This window comes from Peromyscus maniculatus, chromosome 7, assembly GCF_049852395.1.
Source record: "Peromyscus maniculatus bairdii isolate BWxNUB_F1_BW_parent chromosome 7, HU_Pman_BW_mat_3.1, whole genome shotgun sequence".
NCBI lineage: Eukaryota > Metazoa > Chordata > Mammalia > Rodentia > Cricetidae > Peromyscus > Peromyscus maniculatus.
The window spans coordinates 82,436,023-82,462,836 of NC_134858.1; the positions used below are offsets into that span (position 1 = coordinate 82,436,023).

The 26,814-nt window shown below is 38.1% G+C and overlaps 1 protein-coding gene across 1 annotated transcript in view; it reads right to left on the reverse strand.

Annotated features, from left to right (window-relative positions):
• Mei4 (meiotic double-stranded break formation protein 4) overlaps window positions 1-3,137 on the reverse strand; it is a 171,406-nt gene extending 168,269 nt beyond the window's left edge. Inside the window, exon 1 of the mRNA XM_042281385.2 lies at window positions 2,925-3,137. Coding sequence (XP_042137319.2) covers window positions 2,925-2,934 — 10 coding nt within the window. The 5' untranslated portion in view covers window positions 2,935-3,137. The remainder of the gene's footprint in view (window positions 1-2,924) is intronic.
• Between the last annotated feature and the right edge of the window lie 23,677 nt (window positions 3,138-26,814).

A 26,814-nucleotide genomic window follows, 5' to 3' on the forward strand; every position in this document is an offset into this window, starting at 1 on the left:
TCTCAAAGGATAAAATGCATATAGTATACAAACATGCAAAAAAATGTTCAACCTTACAAGTCATCTAAGAAATAGAAATCAAAACATTATAGAAGCTGAGCAGGTTGAATTTATATATATAACAACAATTATAGAAAAAGAGGCCATAAATTTGAGTAAAAACACAGTGGAGGGTGTACACGTTGAGGTGATGGAGAGAGAAAATTCCAGAAAGTGGTGAAATGATGTAATTGTAATCTCAAAGGAGTTTCAAAATATTTTTAAAAACTATAGTGAGATTCTATTTTCTCATAGTCAGAATGATAATCACTAAAAAAAAAAAAAAAAGCAACAGCAAAAAAAAAAAAGAATAACAGAAAGTTCTAGTGAGGACGTGGACAAAAGGAATGCTTATACACTGTAGGTTGAATGTAAATTAGTTCAGCCACTGTGGAAGTCAAAATGGAAGTTTCTCCAAAAATTAAATATGAATTTTCTATATGACCTAGTTATATCATTCCTGGGTATTTACTCAACTGATTCAAGTCAAGCTATCACAGAAACACATGCACACTGGTGATATTAAAGCACTGTTCACACTAACCAATTATGGGACCAATGAAGCATTCACAACAGAGAAAGGGATAAGGAACACATGTTACATATACACAGTGAAATATTTTTTTCAGTCATAAAAAAGAATGAAAGTCCTCTCCTTTGCTGGAAAACTGTTGCAACTGAAGATGATCATTTTAAGGCAGTTAGTCAACATCTGCAAGGCAAATATTTCTCTCATTCATGGGGTTCCTAGTATTTATAGATACACAAAGTCATGTGTATACATATGACATGAAAGCAAAACTAAAACTATCTAGGACAACAAAGGGAGGGGGAAGGATAATTAATGGGAAGGGGGGACATGGATGGAGAGTAGAAAGGTATGAAGTGGAATGTGCTAGCATAAAATGTAAATTTACAAAATCTTTAAAATTATTAGTTTTACTTTCAAAAATAGAGAAGTTTTCAATACTCCCCGGGACCTAAATGTTCTGACCATTGTAACAAGTGACATAATTGCCAAATCCTCAGTGCGCCTTCTTTTAGCTGCTCTATCTGACACTCACAGTCACTCCCCTGTTCCTAAAACACTTTCCTCTGTATTTATTACTGATTTGCCCTGATCATATCTCAATAGCGAAAAACATACCCACTTTTTCTTTACTTATTGACCTCTCTTACTTTTATGACCCTTCAGGGTTCTAACTCAACTCCTCCAAACCATTCTCCACAATGCAGTCATTAAGTATGGTTACCTCACTAATACTTGAAATGATTGGAGATAATTTTGCTGCCTATTAAACTGAGGCTTCTGGTTTCAAGCATCTTCTTACAACAAAAATTAACATATACATGCTGTATGTATATACCATGAAAGCTAAAATACACTAAACTTCAAATTTCCTTTGACACACTAAACCATGGTATACATTAATATTATACAAGTTTTAACAAGGCCTCCATAATACTGGTTTTAAATATCTGAATCCAGATAATGATATTCCCACTGTCACTCATTAAAAAAAAAAAAATCCTAAAAGTCACAGATCTGTGCTCCTGATCTTCATTCCCAAATTTTACATGTGAATAGGTCATTTTTGTGACCCACTGACAACCCTGAAAATCATCTGGCTGCTACACGCCTATACAAAGATACAAAGCCCTTCCAGAAGCTGTAACAAAACAAAGTAATGGATGGTAACTCATGAATCTCATCACTGTAGTCAGAAGATACACTGAAAAATCACCTAATTTTAAGTAGGAAAAAAAAACCATTACACAAAAGTTAAAAAAAAAAGATCAGAATTATGTAATTAACTTGATATGAATATTGCAGTTGAAAATGGCCTGATATATCCAGATTTGGTGGCTCACACTATAATTCCAGCATTTGAGAGTCTGAGACATCAGAATTGCCACAAGTCTTGAGAGCAAGGGGTCAGGGTGGCCTACAGAATGAGACCTTGTCTCAAAAATCCAAAGTATGTGGGGAAATTCGGTTGATGAAGACTCCATATTACCAAATTCTTTTTATAATATGTGTATTTTATGACTATCAAAGTACCAATTTGTTTTCTATGGTTCCTGATGGAATTCAAGTCCTAAATATATAACTGCAGGCTATAAAGCTATTCAAGGCTTTACCTAACTCAATTCAAATTACTTATTTTTTGCTACTTGGACATTCCAAACTCACCAAACCCTCACTAGCTCCTCCTGTAACGTAGACTCCACCCCTGGCCCTGTTCCTCAGGGAGGAATTATCCCTCCATAACCTAGTTCTTCTCTGATGGCTAGATCTTATCCTACCACCACATGCCATTCAGATCCTTGAAACAAGATACCTCATCTACCCCAACTTTAACATCCTCAACAACTTTCTGCAGTTTCTCCTGGTGTGAACACGCTCAATCAATCAAAGATCTAATCAACAAGTGGCTAACCAGTCCCCAAATCAAAGATCTGATCAACAAGTATCTAACCAGTCCCAAAAATGTCTTCTCCAGGAAGCCTCAGAAACAATACTGATGATGGAGCCAGGCTTGCACACACTCTAAGGTGTAAAACACTCCACAGAACACATGCTTTGCTTGCCAAAGTTTCTGAGGCTCCAGATGCAATCTACTTAATCAGTTACAAAAAGACCCTCCAGGCAGTGGTGGTGCACACTTTTAATCCCAGCACTCGGGAGGCAGAGGCTGGTGGATCTCTGTGGATTCGAGGCCAGCCTGGTCTACAGAGTGAGTTCCAGAACAAACAAGGCTACACAGAGAAACCCTCTCACACACACCCAAAAAAAAAAAAGAAAGGAAAGAAAGACCCATCCACATGCATGAATAGACCTACCTCCTCCAAGGACACGACACAGAAACCCCAAGACACAGTACCTGAAAGCATGTGCTGCCTGTAGGCACCAGAAGCCTGAGAGAGCAGAGAGCGGGCTGGCGCTGCACAAATCTTGGGCTCCTGAGCAGGAAGGACGCCCTCAGGCGGCAGGGGAAGCGCTGGGGCTAGTGTTCCCTGCCACGCGCGCGGATGCAAGCGCTGCCCGCAGGTAGGCGCCAGAGCCCATAGCGTCACCCCGCCCTGCTCCTTTCTTCCCGTGCCAATCAAAAGAAGGAGGCGGGCGGAGACCACAAGCCCCAGAAGCACTTGCGCTCCTCGCCTCGGAGGGGCTCGGGCGGGCTCGGGCGGGCTCGGGTGGGGCTCGCAACGGGTTTGGCGGGAATAGGCAGGAGTTTTCTGCATCTTGGCGCCTGCTCCGAGCTTCCAGAATAGTCTAGCTCCTCTGCTGAGAGAGGCAGATGCCCTGCCTGGTTTCTAAGGGAGAGCCCCATGGGGCTTGCTAACCCGAAGGACCTGACTGGGCCTTGAAGAAGTCTCAGGAAATTTTCTGTTCTGCTGACTCCTTTCCTGTTTTGCATAACAACAGTCAGGAAAAGGGATTGTTTGGTTTTGTTTCTTTACTTGTTTCCAAAGGGTTTTTTTTTTTTGTTTTTTTTGTTTTTTTTTTTTTAATTTTTGCTTCTTGCAGGGGAATGTAAATTACTCTACAGCTATGTTTCTTATATGTCCACCTGTTATGTTATTTTAATATAAATTCCTAATTTACTTTTGCCTTACATACTGAAATCCCTCATATATTAGAATGCAAAATAGATTCTAAGCATTCTGAAGGCATTTTTGCTGTCTTTAGTAACAGAATGCTTAGTTGCCAATAGGTAGAAGGTTCAACAATTGTATAGTTTAAGTTATCAAGTATTATATAACTAGGGGTCTGCTCAGCTCATTCTCCCATATAGATGAATCTTTATTAAGATATACATTTGCATCTAGTTAGTTGTAAATGTCTTGGAAATGTTAAGCTTCATTGTTCTATCTACGTGGTTTTTTAAGAAAGTCAACAATCTTAAATATGATGTAATTTGTTTAATATGGTTTTTCATTAATCTTGCAGCAGTGATTTTCATATAAACTAAAATTGAATTATCTTGAACTCCAGTTAATGAACAATAAATTAATGTTTTGCTGTATTTGCTGCTCTTCTTTGAGAAATGTAAAATCAAATCATCAAAGTTCATTTCAGAGATAATCAAGAGTCAAGTAAGAGCAATGTAGAAAGGTTGCCTTGTGTTGCTGAATATATGATACTCTATCTAAATTCTACTCATACATTTATTGAACAAATTGAACTATTATGTGCCAGACACGGGGTGAAGCTTGATTACAGCCCTATACAAAACAGAGCACTCAGTCTAATAATTAAAATAATTTGGTAACAATTACCAGAAAGAGCACAGCCACTGAAATCCCATAGAAAGACTCAGTCTTACCAGAACCTTACTCTTTATCATCTAAGTTTAGAGACCCACTAACTTCAATAACCTCAACAGTTTTCTTTGAACATACCCACATGCAGTGGTTAAAGATATTTTATAACTACATAGCAGAAAAACAATTCAAGAAAATTATGCAAATTTTGACTCACTCATGACTAATGAAACAGAAACTGGTCAATCAATACATGCTGTTGAATAAAGTAATGGGTTCTCCTGTGATGTTTACCATTTAATTCTAGGCATTCTTAGAGCCCCCCTTTTATAATGTCACAGTCTGACAATGGTGCTGTGACTAACCCACTTTCTAAAGGATTATAGATGATAGATAGATGGATATATACATACATACATATATAAAAGATAGACACACAGATAGATACATAGATAAAGAGAGATAAAAGTGAAATGACAAACTTTATTAAAAGTGAAGAAACACACAGACATGCACACAGTAGGAGGAAATAACACACAAAGAAAGGCACCCCAAAAAGTGGGAAAGAGGTCTTGGAAACCAGAATCTGACTTCCCCTCATAGACCTGGGACTTTGGTGGCCTGAGATGATTCCTCCTCCTCTCATTTTCTATTGGTCATCTTAAGAAAAGAAAGGGGAGGTCATAGGACCAAAGCTTCAGGTAACCATGCTTAGGAAGCAGCCCTAAATGTATGTGACCACCCTGGACAGGTCAACCAGAATGGCAGGAGAGTTGCTAGCAGAAGAAAAAGCCTGCTAGGACTGTGTCAAGCATGTTATGAGGAAGCTGGAAGGTTGCCGTCTTATTAATGACGAGCGGTCCCATTTCCTATTCGTCTGCCTGCCAAGTACCTCCATCTCCTTGTTTCTCAGCATCTTTCTATAAATTTCTAGTATCCAAATAAAATCAAATAAAAATAGTTTCACAAAATGTACAATCTTAGAAAATGAGACTACTACCTTATTAGTTAACTTAAACCAAATATAAGTGTATGAGTAAACTAAGTACAAAAATGCAATCAAGCGGCTAATGTGATGCCTCAGCAGTTAAAGACATTTCCTCTGAGCCTGGCAACCTGAGTTCCAGCTCCACAATCTGCAGGGTAGAAAGAGAGGATTGGTTTATAGACTTTATACTCTGACCTCCATACATATGATGTGGCACAAGTGTGAGCATATATACATAGACATAACTAAAATTTATGTAAGTAAGGGGCAAAATTAACTGTAAGATAGCTACTTTAACCACTAACAACAGAATATTTGATAAAATATCAAAAGAAATGTGGATTGTTTTTTAAGGATGTTGCAAAGTGTTTTTTTTTTTAAAAAGGAAAAAGAAAATGTAGGCTAGGGATTCAGTGAATGTATTACAGAGCAGAGGGCAGTTACCTAGTGTATTTGAGATCAGGGGTTGACTCCATAGCACTGGAAGAACAGAAGGCAAAATAGAAATCAAACAGTTTGTAGTGTATTATAATAGACACTTATGAAAACAATAATGAAACGTATCTTTTTACAAAACAGAGGCTAGCAAAGGAAATTGGTGGCTCTATGTTTAATTCAACAGTTCAAAAAACATCTATTTAAATGTTAATTATAGTAAGAAAGTCATTGTTCTCAATGAATTTTCAGTCTAGTGACAGTCCATTTTTACCATCAAGCATCATCAACAAAGTCTTAGGGTTTCTATTGCTGTGATGAAACACCAGGACTGAAAGAAAGTTGAAGAAGAAAGGATTTATTTTGCTTATAATTCCATATCACAGTTTATCATCAAAAGAAGCCAGGATGGGAATTCAAACAAGGCAAGAACCTGGTGGTAGGAGCTAATGCAGAGGCCATGGAAGAGAGCTGCTTATTGATTTGCCCTTATGCCTTGCTCAATCTGCTTTCTTATAGAACCCGGAACCACCAGCCCAGCGATGGCCCCACCCACATCCTCAATCACTAATTAAAAAAAAAAAAATGCCCTACAGGTTTCCCTACTGCCCAATCTTATGGAGGCATTTTCACAATTGTGGTTTCCTCTTCTCAAGTGACTCCAGCTTCTGTCAAGTTGACATAAAACTAGCCAGTAAAAGTTTTCAGTAGAAAATACTAAACACACCCTCTATTGTCTGGCAATCATGAACTGCTTGATTCAGTTATTCCTCATAAAATTTTATGAGACAAGTATTGTCTGTAATCTTTATTTTGCAGTGAGGAAACTGACTCAAATGTATTCATCCAAGGACATTCAGCTTGCTGATAGTGAGACTATGATGTTCATCTTACTCTCTTTCCTCAAAGTCAATATACTAGACACATGCACTGTAGCATATCCAGGAGCATGTCTAAGCATCCTCTAGCTACTGACCATTAATACAGCTTTCCAAGCTACCTATTCAGAATTGTATTATCTTAGAATTGTCTTAGTGATGATACCTAGGGCAGTTAACTCCACACTCCTTTATTTCTATTTATCAGTCTCTTGACTAGATATCCATCTGACGACTTTCATGCATGCTACATGCCTTTGTTTCACATACACAGGATGTGTCAGTTGCTATTCTATTGTCTATATTTTCTACAAATGAGTCTAATAATCCAATAACATTTTCAAAAGATCATAAGCCCAAAGTCAGTAGAGTTCACATTGGCCAATGCTGTGGAATAATAATCCTTCTGTAGACAGTGAAAATGTGTTGCTCTCATTGTTAATAAAAGGCTGATTGGCTGATAGCTAAGCAGGATTTTCAGGCAGAGAGGATACTGGGAAGAAGAAGGGTGGTGTCTGAGGAGTTGCATGCCAGATGCAGAAGAAGCAATGTGGTAGATTCATAGATGAGGTAAATGAGCCTCAGGGCAGCACATAGATTAATAGAAATGGGTTAATTTAAGTTGTAAGAGCTGGCTGGAGATAAGCCTAAGCTATTGGCAGATCATATATAATTAATAATAAGTCTCTATGTGGTTATCTGGGAGTGACTGCGGAGACACAGAAAAACTCCACCTACAGGCCATAGGATTCTACATGATTTTCAGTTATTGTTGTTTATGCAGAATTATTGATTCATATTGCCATTTGTATCATTGTTAGCATACTCAATGCCATCTTACAAATCTTTCTCAACTTTTATCAATATTGCTGGTATTGAGAAAGTGGGTGAGTGGAGATCATATTCTACCTCTAATCAGGTTGTTGTCTCCCCTCCAAGAATGGAGTGGGCAAACAGCAAAGCAAAACCAAAACTAACTTTATATGCAACACAGGAATAAATGGTTTGGAGACTCTTGATGGCAAGAGGATGCCAACTGGGAGATGTTTCATCTCTAAGTCCTCAACAAGCTTTGGAGTGCCAAGCAGGGAAGTTGCAGGTATTACAGCTGTATTGTCTCGGAGGCTTTGGAATGCCAACCAAGAGATTAGCTACACATGATCTGCTTAGGGGCCCCCTGGCAGTAGATCAGAGTCCATCCCTGGTGTATGAGCAGGCCTTTTGGAGCCCACTTCTATGATGGGACACCTAGCACAGCCTTGGGGCAAGGTGAGGGGCTTGGACCTGCCTCTATTAAATGTACCTCCTCATGGGAAACCATATCTTCTTGTAGGAAGGAATGGGGGGGGTTGGGATGTGAGGCTATTGGGGCAGGAGGAAGGAAGAGGAGGATCTTTGGTATGCAAAATGAATAAACAAATTTTCTTAAAAAAAAGAGTTTAGCTACAACTCAAAAGCTCACAAAGAGTTTCGGAAACCAACTTAGAGCTGTGTGTCTGCAAGTCACTACAGAAGTAACGGGAAAGAGGTCTGCTATCTCTGGCAAGTCCAGGAGGCTGGAGTCTCAGTTCTCTAATGGCTGGGGTTGGAATGAGTTCTTCTTCCTGCATTTGCTGATGGAATCTAGGAGACCAGCTTGAGTGAACTCTGTACTCAAACAGAAGCCTCAGGCAAGGCAGAGTCTTCCCCATCTCTAGTGACCTGAACACTGGGGGAAGCAGTCTTTCTAACTTCCTCCTCAGAAGAGTCCAATGGACAGAGTATGTGTGGGAGCCTCAAGCTCTTCCATTTCAGGCATGAAGACAAGATGAGGCTTTTCTGACTGTTTCCAGTATCATGATAATCTTGGAACTTCTTCCTGATTGTTTCCAACTTATTCAGACTTGAGTCTGGACATTCAAAAGACAGAGCTTTCTTTAGAAGCAGCAGCTGCTTGCCTTGATATCTATCAGTGGTATTCACCTTTGTCTCAGGCCTTGAGTTTTTCACCCATCAGAGTATGGACATAAAAACAGAAATACTGATTGATGGAACAAAATTGAGGACCTAGATATAAGTTCCTATAGTCACCTAAATGTGCCTTTTTAAGAAGCAAAACATACAGACAGCAGTAGGAGATGAGCTCCGGGGAGCTGGCAGCCCATTGCAGGGCTTGCTGATAGAGAGGAGGTCCCAAAGATTATCCTATCACTTATCACCTAGGATACCACTCTATGAGGAACATCCAGAAAGGCCCCACCTTATTTCCATAGCTCTCGCATGCTCTCCACTCCCTCTTTGGCAACGGTGCCTGAGTTTTAGAAGGGGTGACATAAAAGTTTGACTATGGCTTTAATAGAGTACTGACCTTCTGTGAGTGAGACTGCGTGGTTATTTCTTTTGCAATAAACCACAAGTGGAGACAAAAACAGTAAGCAAAACTCAGAAAAGTATTCAGATGAATATCTACAGCAGTAATAACCTATGCTCATAAATAAAAACGTCCATCATATTCATTTACCAAAGCAATAGTAGTTGTTGGTTGCTTCTTTGGTTGGATTTGTTGTTGTTGTTGTTTTCTATTAGAACCCATAATTTTCCTTGCCACACACTTTGTCTAAGTTCCAAGTACAAGATGTGAGTTTCCTCTGTGGAGTGGGGGTTAAGTCCAATCAAAAACTTGGTTCTATCCCTAACCACTGTGCCGCTACTGCACTAGCTAATAGTCTTGTCTGGCACACTTTCATTATGAAGCGTGTACAATGCACAGTTGAGTAGGACTTTAAACCTTCATTATCTATGCCACCTTTAGTAGCTCCTTCCAGCATCACAAGAGCTAGAACAAAAAGAGGGGAGACTTCCATTTCAGTCCTAGTCTTCCATCTCTAAGCCCAATAACAGGAGCATGTGCTTTCTTCAGCAATATGTACTTATCATCTCGTTCTGAAATGCAACCTGCACCAATGGAAATGGTCTTTATTGTTTTAGGGGCCTCTAGAACTTCCTGGCCAACAGTTCCTTGTGATATAACCCATCCTAGCACTGGGATTTTTAATAACTATATGGTTTGGGGGAGTATCTGTTTCTGCTCTTACAAAATGTACTTTTTTTTTTTTACTCTTTGTGAACAGATTGTTTTATCTTTACTCCTTTAGGTGTACTTACATAGTATTCAAATGGGTTCCTAAATCACCAAAACACTTATGGGTTAGCATTATGTTGTCTATATAAAACAACCATCTTTTTGCAGGGGATAAACTGGACGATAATGAAAATTCCTGAACCAACATCCCATAACAGAAAGTGAGGGTATGGAAATAACCTTAGTGAAGCATTCGGAAATTCTGTTGTCATCTGTTCCAAGAGTCAAGCAATCACAAGTAATCACAGAAGTTCACAACTAAGAAGACACTAAAATAAACTTTTAGGAAGACGCAATACAGATGAAAAGAATAGTAATAATTATCCAGCTTTTTCATCCCGGGGCACTTTTACAGAGCCTCTGTGCATTTCTCTCACCCTTGAGGAACTCAGTGGATCTGCCTGCCACAATCTGCATGACTTTGGACTTGACCTGACTGGGTTGATGAGGGAATGAAAAAGACCAGATACACACAGCAAAGCTGGGATCAGATGAGCTGCGCACTCTAATGCAGACATACCAGTAACCTGGAGACTCAACACATTTATTATACACTGCTGAGTGAGGAGGCAAGTATATTGTGTACAGCTGAATGAGAAGGAGGTGGGGTAGGTCATCTCTGCAGTGGGTTTTCTGGAGGAAAGTAGTCTCAACTTTCAGTCATCCAGGAGGAGGAGGAGGAGGCTGTGGTTGACAGTTTCTGTATTCACTGATTTTTTATCTTAAGGTCAGTCACTCATAACTGATAAGATTTTTGCACCCCGACAGGCCTCTCTGCCAATGCAGCAATCCAAATCAGACCAAATTACAAAAATCCCCAGTTTAATGGGTAAAGTGTTCCCAGGTGATTCTCCAGCCCTGCAGAGAGAAGCCGGCTTCTGCTTTTAGTAAGTGGATCCCTCAGTCTCTATTTCTTCCAGGTGGTGTGGCTCCTCTGAGCTTCTTCTAGACAGCTCAGATTGTCTGAGAGTCATCTAGGCAGCCTGGCTTGTCTGATAGTCCTCTAGGTGTATAGGCTTGCCGGAGAATGTTTTCAGTACTCCTTACTGGTATACAAATGCTTGGGAAAGGAGGGCTCTGGTGAATCTGGTCAGTTTGGGGACTTCTTGAAGCTGTTTTGAGTTGTTTACTTCCTAAGCATAAGGAGCTTCCCTGAAAGATGGAATGTGTCACCCCACTCTACAGCATCTTGTTTCACACACACACACACACACACTGTAAAAACTTCCTGTTTAAAAATATTCTACTGTCCCACCTTTGCCCTTTACTTCTGTGTCTCAAGGAGCTTCCTCCAAACTGGGAGGTTTTAGTATTAGAGGAAACTGCTACACAACATTAGGTTATACAAATTGCTTGAAATAGTCAAATGGTTGCTATTGAGGCTACTGAGATTTGGCGAAGATCCAATATTTTATTTTATCCTGAGTTGAAATGAATCTGTCTTGTTCTTTTACACAAATAGGTGTATACAGAGCAATAATTAGGAGCAGGGACTCTGACTCCCAGTTTTGACTCTTATGATCAAATGACAATGACCCAGGGTAAATAGATTGTATTTTATGAATTTAATTTTCTAATCTATGACAAGGAGATAATGATAATCACACTCATATTAAACGATACCATTTTAACATAGCACCTTAAGTGTAAGTAATACTGTTATAAATAAATGGTGGTAATTATTTTGCTTGAGGTTCTTAATCCTACATGAATGGTGACTTTTTAACAAACTCTAAAAACAAAGATGAATAGATTCTTTTAGTACATATTTCTCTTTATATAAGAAATTCATTTATGTGTATAAATAAAAACCGTATGTGTGTGTATGCACAAATATATAAATATAACCTGCTGAATCTGATTTTGTTTTTTGTATGTATATAGGCTCCAGGCTGACTACTCTGCATTGGACAAACAATAATGGGGTGATGAGTCTTAGACAGGAGGTAATCTTAAGGGGAGATGAGAGTAATAGACTCCATATGGCATGAAGACAAAAGGCCCAGTATTGGGGGAGGGGGAGAGAATTAGCAAGAGGGAGCAAAGGGGTAGGGGGAGTGGAAGAGGAACATCAAAAAATTCTTGGCGTATATGAAAATACCATAATGGAATATATTATTTTATATGATAATTAAAAAAAACTAATATAAAAATAGCCTAGCCAAAGTGTTAAGTGGCAAACCTGGTCTATGAAGACAACAGCAAAGGACAACTATCTATTGTCCATTGATACCACACTCTTTGTGAAGGACTCTGCAAGCCATATTTGAGGTAAATATTACAGCTTCATGAATTCAGCATGCCTTCCTTATATTATCTTGCATGATGACTGGAGTTCAATCCCCAATACCACAAAAAAAGAAAAAATACTACTTTGTTTTCCCTCGATTATTATATCACAGAGGTTATCTGGAAATTCAAAGTAGCAAAGTTAATATTTCAACCCGCTTCAAAAACGGCTTTCCCTGAGGAATGTCTTTCTGGACTCTGGTTGAATTTCTCCAACTGAAACAAACCCCCACTCCCAGTGCCACTCACGTTCATATTACATGACTTTGATTTAACACAGAAGATCTCATTTTAATTTGAACACGTGTTTATCTTGATTGTTTTAGAAACTGCAATCACATTTTCTCCTGTCTCTTCCTCGAAAATGTTGAGGTGGCCAGCCTATCTTCAGGCTCCACTTTGTGCTAAGCCGTCTTCAGGGTTCAGTAGAATACAATGTTATAACATGGTGAACTGAAAAACTAGCTGCACTCTCAAACCATTTTCTTTTGCATTCTCATTAGCCAGGATTCATTTGTGTGCGTTCTTCCAAATGATATTATGTAGAGTTGTTCATTTGATCACACTGGTACTGTCTTATAATGGTGGAAGAAATTTGCATCGCAAATGTTAGCAGACATTTTGTTTTGCATTTACATTACATAAAGCAATAAACATCTGTTGGTCTCATTGCTAATGGAGAGCTGGAAACATGCCATATCTGCTTCCACCAAAAGAAGCTATGGTATCCTGGGGAAAAGGGTGAATTTGGTTTCTGAGTGCCTAGGATTTAATCTAGATTCTGTTATCTTTTGCAGTGTAACTCTATGAAACATCACTTTTCTGTAAAATGAAAGAATTGAGCAAGATGTTCATGGAATTTCTCTCTGCTCTGAAATTCTAATCACACCCCCCCACCACATCACTAATTTTCAACTTCTTTCAAAATTTGTATTCACCAAGCAGCATCTGTCTATTTATTTATTTTAACAGGAGGGGCTCCACTGGGCAAAAGCTTAAGGAGAATCACAAAAAAAGTCTTGCAGTATACTCCTGGCTCTGCATTCATGGGGGAAGGGTCAAATTTCTGATGTAAACTGATCTCCCTCTAAGACCTCTACACTCACCATGATTTTTATTTTTAAATGACATATATGTGCATATAAGGGGAAAATTAGTAGCTGTGTAATGTTGATTTGTGTGTTGGGGTTAAACATATTCTAGTTGCTATTAATTTTTACCTATGTTGATATTTCATCGGCAAAAAACAGGCTAACTTAGTTGCTCTTGATATTACAATATAAAAGTTATATATGATAGGCCTTCGGAGGAAACTATAGTTTTTTCATGGCCATGATATGTTACTATTGATGATCAGCCATCTAGGAGGTAAGCCTCTGTGTATGCCCATTGAGGGGTTATCTAGATTAGGTTAATGGAGGTGGGAAGAGCTACCTTAACTGGAGGCAGCACCATTCTGTGGACTGAGGTCCCGGAATGAAAAAAAAAAAAAAAAAAAAAAAAAAAGGACAAAACAAGTTGAGTGCTGGCATTCCTCGTTCTCTGCTTTCTCATCGTGGTTCCAATGTGAACAGCTGCCTTCTGCTTCTGCTTCCATGACTTCCTTTCCATGACCCGGTACTCTCAAATGATGAGCCAAAACAAACCCTTTCACCCTAACATTGCTTTTTGAGGTTACATTGTCACAGTAATCACACAAGTTAGTAATACGGTGACCCATACTCAAATGTTGATTGGACATCTGAGCTACCATTCAGAATGAAAAAAAAAAAAAGGAAGGAAGGAAGGAAGGAAGGAAGGAAGGAAGGAAGGAAGGAAGGAAGGAAGGAAGGAAGGAAGAAAGGAAGGAATGAATTACCGGAATTACCACTAATGAGTTTAGAATTGTGTGAAGAACACAGGTGAGTTAACAAGCATTACAATGCCACTTGTGTTTAACAATGGTCAACACTGGATGCCATGGGTAACGGATTCACTTGTGGAGAGGAAGTCAGTGACTCTGGGAAAGTGGAAATGTTAGGACTGAAGGTGAGCAGTGCCTTGAAGGGAACATGTCCGGTTCTGCCCTAACCTTCATGACACCTAGTGCACTTGAGTGTATGCTAAAAATATACCTCCAGTGATTTCAAATTTCCCTTTTTTGAGAGAGAAATAGTTTGGGCCATGCTGTGGAAGGATCATGTCTGAGTCCTCATCCTCTTAACCTACAGGATCATGTCTAAGTCCTAATCTACTTACCTACACTTCAACACCCTGTAATTATTATCCCTAATAGTCTTTGGGCCCTTGTATGCTCATTAGCAATTATGATGTTTTTAAATTCCAGTTCTTATCTATCCTTTCAAGTTATTCTCTTTAGGCCAAAAAATCAGTAGCTTTTTTCATGAATAATAATTCATTTCAAAAGTTAGAATGGAGTGTCTGGTACTGCATCTTCAGATAACTAAGACTCTTTGTCTTCCATGATTTCACCATTCGATCAGCTTTTAGAAGTGCTGCTCTCTTGAGGACTGCTTTACACTGATGCTTGTTCCAGATAAATAAATTCTCAAATCACAGCTGGAGGTGAGTGTTTGCCTCTATGGTAAACTCATCAGGAGCATATTGTCTTCATCTTTTTCTTGCTTTTGCTTTCAAATCTGTCCTCCACTGAATCCCTTTCTTTTGTTTGTTTTGTGGTTTGATAGGGCATATTAATGGAACAGATGCGGTAACAGTATGAAAATATACTTGATGTACTAAAGCTTCATTTAGAAACTGTTCTTTCTACAACTTTGTAGAAATGCAGTGTCTCTTTGTACTAGTAACTGAAGCCTCTGAGATCCATAATGATCATTACCAGTTCTGTGTGACATAGATACCAGTCAGGAATGTGTTCCTTATTTCAGCACTTCTGCAAAGGAGAGAAATGGCAGGAAGCTATAAATTGAAATATTTATGCAGGTATCTTTGAAAAAATGACTACGAATATTTGGGGAACTACTTTTTTAATCAAATCTTTGGAAATATTAATATTTAAATATATTGCTCCAAGTTGATGTTTTTTTTTCTTTTAAGACATGCAATATCTATTTTAAATATTCAGATTATGCAAATGTATTCCTCAAATAAAGTTAAGGAAACCACTAGATTTTTTGGTGATGAGTTATAAGAAATAGAGGTGGAGATTGAAAAAGCTAGTAGAACACTAACTAACACTAGAGGTTAAGGACACCTCTATACTTTTGTTGATTATATTAATTCTTGTCCAGATGTCTTTAAAACATGAGTGATGTGACACAAAAGCTTTATGGGGAGGGCGAAATGCTTCTGAAAACCAATGCTCCCTTAAGCTGCAGGCATGCATGTCTTCTACCTGATTAACTATTTATTTCTGTACATGCATTATTTAAGATTTATGAAGGTCCTGTGGCCTATACTGACTGACCAGTCAATTCAGTGCTGTGTTTAAAACTGTGTATTCTAGAATCCAATGAATTCCCTTCAAATACTAGCTTTGTGCCTTTCTGACAAAATTTCCTAAGGAAAGTAAATTAGTGTCTCCCAATTTTAAGGATTCATAGATAGAAGATGAAAAATAGAATAGGATTGATATGAACATTAAATGAGGATATTCTCATAGGGCTCATAGTGAAGAGTCTGGCACATGGGAAAGATGTTCATTGTCACTGAAAAATCAATCAGACATGTTGCCCTCTTGCTACTTAGAATTTCAGCAGAGTGACTGTGGTCCTTTATCAGTAAAGCTGTCAGCAGTACGTGAACACACATCAAGGAGAGTATACAGTCACCAGAGAGGAAGTAGACAGACTCATTCCTATTTGTAGATTCGAGGTGATTGTTTATCCATTCTTTTCCCAGCAAAAGCATCCAATAGAATTGTTTGTTATTTCTATGAGAAAAACTTATATTAGAAATTATGATCTCTGGTATAATTTCTAAAATTAGAACAGGACAACAGGAAAGAAAAGTAGATATAAATGCTCCCTACACCTCCAAAAATTATTGCCAAAAGCATATTATAATTGAACAGAAAAATTGCTATATTAAAAATTCATAACAACACATTAAGGCTTTATATAGCCTAAATAGCTAATTAACTTATGGAGTCAATCCAAAATATAAAATTATTGAATATGAAATATGATTAGTCATTTGTTTTTAATATCAAGTTTGACAAGATATAATTCTCTCATTTGTTTTGAGCTATAAATTAAGACAAAATAGAACCAAAGAAAAGTGTTTCTGTTAAAATATAAAAAGACAGAATAAGTGTATGTTTTAGGGTTGCACACTGCTCTTTGTAGACAGCAAAGATTCTTTACTTTGAATTGAGATATCGAAATAAAGTGCCATACCACTAGATAGACTGAAATAAGGAATAAAGGATAACGACATACATAGGGTCCCATCTAATGGTGAGAGGCTAGGGCCGCAAAACAGCTCAGTGGATTAAAAGCCTGCACTACACAAGCATAGGGAGCCGAGTGAAAGTCCTAGAACCTAGAGTGTAAGGACAGAACTGATGCCTGAAAGCCATTCTCTGACATCCACACAAGCATCGTGGCCAGAGTATGTCCACACTGGGTGATAAGAAGCTCTTTGGAAAACTTCAAAACTAGATGCATATCAGCCTCGTTCTTGGCAAGAGTTTTGATTAAATTTTAATTAATCTTGGTTAAATTTAAAATAAATTAGCTACCTTCAGGATACTTGTTTTAGCTTTGAAAAAAATGGCTGTGCCATTCTCAGGTCATGCAGTTTATCCTCTCAGTTTCCACAATGCTTTATGTGTGCAATGATGACAACAATGATGTCCTGTGATAGTGTAAACACTCTGAACACATATGAGGGCTTGTGAGAGCCACATCCTTCCCATCTCTCATTCAATGAATCACTCAGAGGTGGACCTGGGATGCTATATTTAAATAGACTCCATATCCATCTTCTCCTTCTCCTTCTCCTCCTCCTCCTCCTCCTCCTCCTTCTTCTTCCTCCTCCTCCTCCTCTTCTTCTTTTCTTCTTCTTCTTCTTCTCCTTCTTCTTCTTCTTCTTCTTCTTCTTCTTCTTCTTCTTCTTCTTCTTCTTCTTCTTCTTCTTCTTCTTCTTCTTTTCCTCCTCCTCCTCCTCCTCCTCCTCCTCCTCCTCCTCCTCCTTTTCTTCTTCTTCTCCTTCTTCTTCTTCCTTCTTTTTTGGTTTTTCAAGACAGGGTTTCTCTGTGTAGTTTTGGTGCCTGTCCTGGATCTTGCTCTGTAGACCAGGCTGGACTCGGACTCACAGAGATCTGCCTAGTTCTGCCTCCAGAGTGCTGGGATTAAAGAGTGCACCACCACCGCCCAGCGCTCATGTAGTTCTTATGCTACTGAACCATAAGAAACAAAGGAGTCTAGAGTTTCATTACTGACAGATTAAAAAATGTGAGTTGCTTGGTGGCATGGATCAATATTAACAAAATCAGTATGTGTTAGGATCAGAATTTAGAGATGTAATCATTTTCTAAAAATTAAAAGATATAATAATCTAAAACCATTTAGATAGAATAAGTAATACAGTGTGTTGTTATTTATCTCTCTCACAACTGAGTAAAAACAAAAGATGTTTTCTTAAATATCCTTTGGCCATTTGAGATTCTTCCATTGAGAATTTTCTGTTTAGCTCTATAGCCCACTTTTTAATTGGATTGTTTGGTATCTAGTTTCTTGAGTTCTTTATATATTTTGGGGATCAGCCCACTGTCAGATATAGGGTTGGTAAAGATCTTTTCCTACTCTGTAGGCTGTCATTTTGTCTTATTGACAGTGTCTTTGCCTTATAGAAGCTTCTCAGTTCCAGGGGTCCCATTGATTAATTGTTGCTCTCAGTATCTGTGCTACTGGTGTTATATTTAAGAAGTGATCTTCTGTGCCAATGCATTCTAGGCTACTTCCTACTTTCTCCTCTATCAAGTTCAGTGTAGTTGAAGAAAGGGAAGAGGGATTCTATGAGCAAGGGGCATTAAGATTATCATGGGGAAACCTACAGAGACAACCAAACAAAGCTGTTGGGAACTCATGAACTTTAGACCAACAGCTGTGGAGCCTCCATGGGACTAGACTAGGGCCTGCATAAGCGAGACAGTTGTGTAGCTTGATCTACTTAAGGGACTCCCTGGCAGTAGGATCAGGATCCATCCCTGGTGCATGAGCTGGCTTTTTGGAGGCCCATTACATATGGTGGGACACCTTGCACAGCCTTGATGCAGTGGGAGGGGCCTGGACCTGCCTCAACTGAACTTAACAGGCTCTGCTGACTCCCCATGGGAGGTCTTACCTCTTTAGAGGAGGGGATGGGAGGTGGGTTGGGGAAGAAGGCTGGGGGGACAGGAGGAGGGAAGAGAGGGGACTCTGTGCTTGGTGTGTGAAATGAATAAAACATTTCTTAATAAAAAAAGGAATAATGTTTTCTCAAATTCCTAAAATATCAAGGACATCGAAAGCTACACTTATTCTTTAGGTCTGTTAGTACCAAACATCCATAACTTTGTCACTAGGACTTCATTCTTTGTTTCCCAAACCATAAAGAGAACACGTTTCATAGCCAGACATTTGTAGATACTTTATATATTTTAATACAGTTAAAAATTATGCAGACATGCTATTTTCTTCATATTATATTAGTTTTCATTCCCAGCACACATTCATACTAACTCATCAAAAAAAAATTAATAGAAAATCCATGTTCTCTACCCAGCATCCCCTGTTCAAAACTGAAATGTGAGCAAATGAGTACAATTCTATTTGAATCAATTCTAGTTGTCCATTTGTCTACATTTTAAAATAAAATTGAAAAGTCTCACACAAAATATATCTATTATATAGAAAAAGAAGCCAAGGAATCAAGGGAAAAGTAATTCAGAAAGTATTCATCCTTAGTCATGTTTACAATGCCAAGCCAATTCAACGTTCTGGCATTTTCAAAGGTAAATGATATGAATAATAAGTACCCAAATGTTTTTTGATTTTTTTTCTTTGCAGGCTAGAATATGTTATTGCTGCTGGTTCAGCTCCTGACAAGGTAAGAAAGGATTCATTTAGCCAAGGCCTTAAACAGTCACCAGTAATACTGCATATTTTTTATGGAGTCTGACTACTATTGAGCAAAGCATGTAGGGGAGTCACTTAGAAATAAAAAAATAAGACATCATTAGTCTATAGACTTGTGTAAGCAGTTAGGAGCACTTACTGCTCTTTCAGAGGACCTAATTTCAGTTCCTTGCACCCATGTTGGGTATTCACAACTTCCTGTAACTTCTGCTCTAGGAGATCAAATGCCCTCTTCTGACCTAACATACTCACATAGACATATACATGCACATAAACAAAATAAAAAAAAGAACAAATAATAAACCATAAAAAAATACATTAAAGTCTTGAATTGAGCTAAATGATACTTTCTGATGGCAACTCTATCCTGTCTTTCATAACAGAAATGTGTTTGAGTTTTAGAACTTCAGTGTATGCATCCGAATACCAAAGAAGCACTTGAGGGTAAGCACCTATTGATGTTGAAACAAATGAAGCACCAAGCTGGAGTCTAAGAAGAAGCCTTTCCTGAGATTGTTTTGTTTCGTTTTGGTGTCAATTCTAGTTCCCCTGAAGTCTACTCAAATTTTTTGATTCTCGGGTTGCAATCCCCTTTGTTCATCAGTTCATCAACTAGTTGTGAACTTAATTATATGCTCCTGTGTGGATAAGTAAAACAAAGAAAAAGACAAAAACAATTAAATTCCCAGTATACCAAACATTGTAGACCTAGTTTTATCTAAAGCAAAGTTCTAGTTAGAAGACAAATTCAAATTAGGAGATACCTAATTCTAGTGTAGAATTTTCTTTGTACCACCAGTCTCATATATAACTGTCCCCATATTTTCATACGCATACCCATGCATTTCACTTCATTACTTTATCCGAATATCACCATTAATTGGGCTGAGGGAAGAATGTTTCTCAAGAGTGGTCTGTGTTCCTTATTTTGAGTCTCTGAAGGACTCGTAGATTGGCAAATGATTACTGGAAGCATAGTCCCTTGGAGTTGGGTTTGTTTTGTTCTCTGAATTTTTTTCCCACTTGTTATCAATTCTTTGAGAAGTTCATGCAATGCATTTTGAACATACTCTTCCTCTCCCAATTCATTCCCCAATGACCCTCCAACATTCAACTGTGTGTCCTCTTCTCTCTTTATTTTTTAAACCTCTCAAGTCCTGTTTATTCTGCCCATATATGCTGACACGTGTAGCTTTCCACTGGGGCTTGGTTGACTTAGCAAGGCCTCTTAAAGAAAACAGACTCTTCTCCCGGCAGCAATAAATTGCCACTGGCTCCCCAGTTAGTGACTGGACTTCCTGTTAGTCTCTCTTCACTGTGATGGGATTTTATTAATCTTGAGCTTTCATTGGTCATGTGCATGCTGTCACAACTGCTCTGAGTTCACACAAACAACTGCCTGGCTGTGTTCAGAAACCACTCTCTTCTTGCAGTCACCCACCACCTCTGGCACTTAAAATCTATCTTTCTGCCCCTTTTTCTAGGAATTATTTGGGATAATTCACATTTATCTATGCAAACAGCTTCAATTATGTTATTTTGTAGGTTGAAAGGTTGTAAAAAGTTGTCAGCTTTCAAAAATGTCAACTCTTTAAGCCAATGGGCAATGGTGGAATTATTCAATTTGTATTTCTAAAACTGTGTCCTCCAGTAGAGATTTAATGAATGTGTAAACCTATGTTATTTCCTTGTGAAATCAAAGATGAAATTTAATCTAATTAATAATAAGCATAAAAAACCATGTGTGTAAACCTGTTAAGCAACACAACAATCTTTGTTTTGTGACTTAGGACCTAGGTGAATGATCAATTTTGAGAAAATGATCTTTTTTTAAAATTATTTCTTTAATTTTTTGAGCTTATAATATAGTTACATCATTTCCTCTTTCCTTTTTTCCCTCCAAACCATCCCATATATCCTACCTTGCTCTCTTTCAAATTAATGGTCTCCTTTTTCATAAAATGTTCTTATATACATATTGGTCTATGTGGATTTGTAGATGTTCTTAAATATATAATACAACATTCTTAACCATATAATGTTACTTGCATGTATGTTGTCTGGGCTATTTCTCTTACTCTCAGTATTCCTAAATGGCCTGTAGTTCTTTGTGTAGTGTTCAGGACTCATGGGCTTCCTGCCTCCTTGCCTCCCCATATACTTTAGCCTGTCTATTTTTGTTGTCATTATTCTGTTCAAAATTAGGCAGTCATATTAGTGAGACTTCATGAGTGTTAGCTTCTGAGACTATTAAGAGACACAGTCTAGGCCGGGCGGTGGTGGCGCACGCCTTTAATCCCAGCACTCGGGAGGCAGAGGCAGGTGGATTTTTGTGAGTTCGAGGCCAGCCTGGGCTACCAAGTGAGTTCCAGGAAAAGTGCAAAGCTACACAGAGAAACCCTGTCTCTAAAAACCAAAAAAAAAAAAAAAGAGAGAGAAGAGAGAGAGAGAGATAGAGATAGAGATAGATAGACAGACAGACAGAGAGAGAGAGAGAGAGAGAGAGAGAGAGAGAGAGAGAGAGAGAGAGTCTAATAGAAAACTCCCTGATCCAGTGGCTCTTAGAGACTTTCTGATCTCTCTTCTGCAATGATTCCTGGAGCTTAGGTTGTATTTAGATTCATCCTTTGAGACTGGGTCTACAATTCTGCACTTTGAAGTTGTGGTTTTCTGTAATGAACTTCATCTATTACAAGAAGTTTCTTTGATACATGAGGACTCTACTTACCTGTGGGTATAAGGACAAATACTTAGAATATAGTTAGTTATTGCACAGATTTGATAAAGTAGTGGTTGTATGTTTTCCTCCAAGGTCATAAATTTACTAGCTAGATTTGACTAGATTTCCAATGCCAGCTATAATTTTCTGGTTGAGAAGTTTTTGAGTACAATTAGAGAGAAATTCTTCAAGTTCATTCTATCTTAGTGATTCTTTGAAGACAGAGCATAAAGAACAGAGAAGACTGGGGGCAGCCACTTTTTAATTTCCTCCTTTTTATTAATCTATAATGCAATCATCAACAAGTCCCATTCTACATTAATCGGTTGATAAATTTTTAAAAAGCCTTCACACAAATATATTTCTTGGTGTCATGATGTCTGAAAATGAGAAATCCACTTTGTAGGAAGTTTGGAAATTTTCTCCTCACTTGTTTCTTTCTATCTTTAAAAATATAGATAGATGTATGTATAAGAAACTATAAACTAATTTAAAATTTAAAAAATATCATAGAGAGTAGATTATTGAAATTGCATTTGGAAACTTGTTAAACTTAAGTGAGTAGTCAGAGGATGTCTTTCCTTAGTCTAATTTACATATTGAACTCAAAGTGTGTGATTTTTTTGTGTATAAACTACAAAACTGAATTAAATAATTACTTCCAGCTCCTTATTTAAAAACAATTGCCCAATTATTTTAAGGTAAAACCATATTTCTTTAAATATGGTGCCCATTACTCCATGGCTTATTTCCAGAAACTTAAATACACAGCTTCATGTGCTGTGATAATTTCAATATTCTCTCAATCTATATATAGTCTTTTATTCCTTTTGTTTCTATTTGTAACTACAGAAATGAAATTTTGTCTTTGATAAGAACAAGAATAAAGGCAGTTCTGAAGAAACTTTTTCCCCAGCTCCAACAACAATTCAGAGCCTCGGAGTATGTAAGGATAAACTTGAAAAAACAATGTTCTGTCCAAAGTCACATCTATTGTAAAGGATCTGAAGACTGCCTAACCTTGGCTAAAGTAACCGAAATTATTGAATGTTGTAGGTAAACAGTCAAAACTGTCTTGGTCTATCTTAGTCCTTTTTGTAGCTGTTCACTTCTAAATTGATGTAACATCCTCGTGTCTATTAAGGAAGACTCCCAAAATATATTATACAGCTTACTTTAACCTCTGTTACCCATCATCCCTGAAATTAAGAATGACTAATAATCCCTGAAACACCTGTTAAAACTATTTTCCCATTTTACTGTAGTTTGCATAACTAATAGTCCTACCAATGTATGTCAAAAAATACTGATTTATGACCTTTGTTCCATGGTTATAAACATTAATGTAACATCTTCTATGGTGAAACATAATCATTTAAACTAACTTGAACCAATGTTTTCAGAATGTGGTCACTCATATTTATCTCACGATAGACTATTTTATTACTTCTTTCACGAGGAATTCTTACTTTATATTGACATTTAGTTCACCCAAACAATGTATTCATCAACATGACTACCTAAACATGAACTAAACAAGTACAACAGTAATTGATGTATCAAATAGATGCAGGAAAGACCACAAGGCCTCAACCCTACACAAAAAAAACTACAGGCAACTAAGGAAGTCTGAGAGTGGGAGAATTAGTCTTCCTCAGGGAAGAGCACACCAACTGGGTATCCAATACCAAATGGTCATCTTTGAAAGCATACATACTAATAGCATTATACAGACTGAGCAGGATACATTTAGGAATATATATATATATATATATATATATATATGTATATAAATATATGTATGTAACAACAGTAATATAAAAGAGGCCATGAGTTTGAATGAAAGCAAAATGGGGTATGTGAAGAGCGTGGAGGGAAGAAAGAAAAGGGGTGAATGATATGATTATGCCATAGTATTAAAAATAAAAGAACTAATGAAAATCTAATTAACTTAATAAGACCAACAAAATATTTAGAATTTCAAAGAATTATTTGATCAATTGTCTGTCTCATTTAGATGACTTATCTCTTATAAAGTGCTTGGTGAAATAAATGGTGGAAAATATATTCAGTTCCAAGGATTTTTAATGCATTTTAATAGAAATAATGGGCACAAAGAAAGTAACTGGAATCTACACTGACTAAAATAAAAGCAATATTGTAAAAAAATGAATGGCAATTTCTGCACAATTATAAAGAATTCCATAAGGGTAACACTCTTTCATTGTGTGTAGGAGTGCAAATTTGTACAGCCACTAGGAAATCAGTGTGGAGGATCCTCAGGGATATGGAAATTAATATACCTGAAGATCCAGCAATATTACTCTTAGGCATATACCCCAAGGAAGCTTTATCCTACCACACAGTCACTTGCTCAACTATATTCATTGCTTCTATAATCATAATAGCCAGAAGTTTGAAACAACATAGATGTTCCTCAACAGATGGACAGATAAAAGGAAGTATGGTACATTTACACATTGGAGTATTACTCAACTGTTAAAGAAATGAAATCCCATTACAAGTAAATGAATGGAACTAGAAAAATAATCCTGAGTGAGGTAGTCTAGATACAGAAAGACAAATATGATATGTATTTGCTTATATTTGGATATTAGCTGTTAAGTAAATGATAAGCAATTTACAATCCATAGAGCCACAGACATTAGGTGTAGAGTAAGAGACAGGGTAGCAGGGGTGGATAGACATCCCTAGGACAGAGAAATAGAATAGATAGTTATGGATGGATGGGAGGGATGGGACCAAAACAAGAGGATCAAGTGGAGGAGGGGAAGAAAGAGTGGCACAAGGGAGGGAATAGGGGAGAGACAGGTAGAATTAAGGGTCATTTGAGAGGTAGTATGGAAACATAATACAGTAAAAGCTTCCTAAAATATACACAGATATAGAGGCGGTTTAAAATAAATCACTGAATAGTGGGGGAGACAGAGCCTCAACTGGCTGTCTCTTGTCACCAAATGAACTAGGATTTGGGTTACATCCAATTGAGATGTTGGCCAAAGGGGTCCCATGGGAGCCTCCAAACAAAACAGGATATTGCCAAGGCTATATGTTGCACGTCACAAACTGATGGCAAAGCCTTATTGCTGAAGACAATGCCTACACAATTCATTGAACATGGAGAATTTGAGCAGGGACCTACATAGAGCCTTCACCAGTATGTGATAGGATCTTTGATACAGGAAGGTATTCTGCATGCTACAAAGGAGAAATGCAAACACCAACCCAAATCAAGCACAAACCCTTTGATCTACAGTAGTGGCCTGTCTGCGAGATATGCTAGTGCAGTGGTGGCACAAAGCTTGTGGGAGTCACCAACCAATAGCTGGTTTGAGTTAAGGCCCACTCCATAAGATGGAACCCATACCTGACACTGACTGCTTGGGCGGCTAAGAACTGTAAATGGAGAGACTTCTCTCTGTCCCACCCTGTCCTGCAGTCACTTCTAAAATAATCACTCAGAGGCTTAATATTAATCACAAATTGCTTGGCTGAACAGTTCAGGCTTATTACTAACTAGCTCTTACTATTTAAATTAACCCATTTCTGTTTATGTATTGCCCTGTGGCCATGGCATTACCAGACTGCTAGCATCTTGCTCCCTGGCTGGCTGGCTTCTCCTGACCCCACCCTTCTTCTTCCCAGAATTCTCCTAGTCTGGTCACCCCACCAATACTTCCTGCCTGGCTACTGGCCAAACAGCATTTTATTAAACCAATTTGAGTGACAAATCTTTACAATGTGTAACAACATTATCCCACAGAATAAAACCTCAAATTAGATTGCACTGGGACATAGGGCAAAACTAAATACTACTGTTCTCAAAACAAAACAAAACAAAACAAAAATGTAGCAATAAAATGACTCTTAGTGACATTCTGCTCTACTCATAGATCAGATGTTGCTCAGCTATCATCAGAAAAGCTTCCTCCTGTAACAGATGGGAACAAATACAGAGATCCACAGCCAGACAATATGCAGAGAATAAGAGACCTTGGAATACTAAGCCCTGAATGGGGTGGCTTCATAAAGTTCCTCCCCTCAGGGCTCAGAAAATCCTGTGGAAGAGGAAATAGAAACAATGTAAAAGCCAGCAGGAATGGAGAGCCCCAAAGAAACAAAGCCTTTGAAACAAATGGGATCAATACACATATGAACTCTGAGCAGCATGCACAGTGCCTATACACATCTGCACCAGATGGGGTCCCAGAGCTGAAAGGAAAAGTGGACCCAAGCTCCCACATCTAACCTACAAGTTATCTCCAATTGATAATCACTTTCAAATGAAAATTAAGTTTCTTCCAAGGGAGTCTCACTGGGCAAAGGACTCTTAAGGGTAGGCTGCATGCCAAACAGTAGATGGCCAATAAAAAACTAATTCAATTGTTGTGAGATATTTGATTACATTGTGTGAAGATGTGCCTGTGGTGATATTGTGTTCCCCAAAATATCGTGTACCTTAATAAACTTATCTGGGGTCAGAGAACAGAAAAACCGCTAGTTAGACAGTGATAGCACACACCTTTAATCCTAGCATCCCAGAGATAGAAATCCCTCTGGATCTCTGTGAGTTCAAGGCCACATTGGAAAAAGCCAAGCATGGTGACACACACCTTTAATCCCAGAAAGCCAGCCTTTAATCCCAGAGAGTGGTGGTAGAAAGCAGAAAGATATATAAGGCGCGAGGACCAGAAACTAGAAGCATTTGACTGGTTAAGCATGTGGCTGGTTAAGCTTCAGGCTTTCCAGCAGCAGTTCAGCTGAGAGCCATTGGGATGAGGACACAGAAGCTTTCAGTCTGAGGAAACAAGACCAGCTGAGAAGTTGACCAGGTGAGGTTAGCTGTGGCTTGTTCTGTCTCTCTGATCTACCAGCATGGACCCCAATAACTCGCCTCGAGTTTGATTTTATTAATAAGAACTTTTAAGATTCATGCTACATGTGCCACTGTGACTGGTTTAATATAGAGCTGA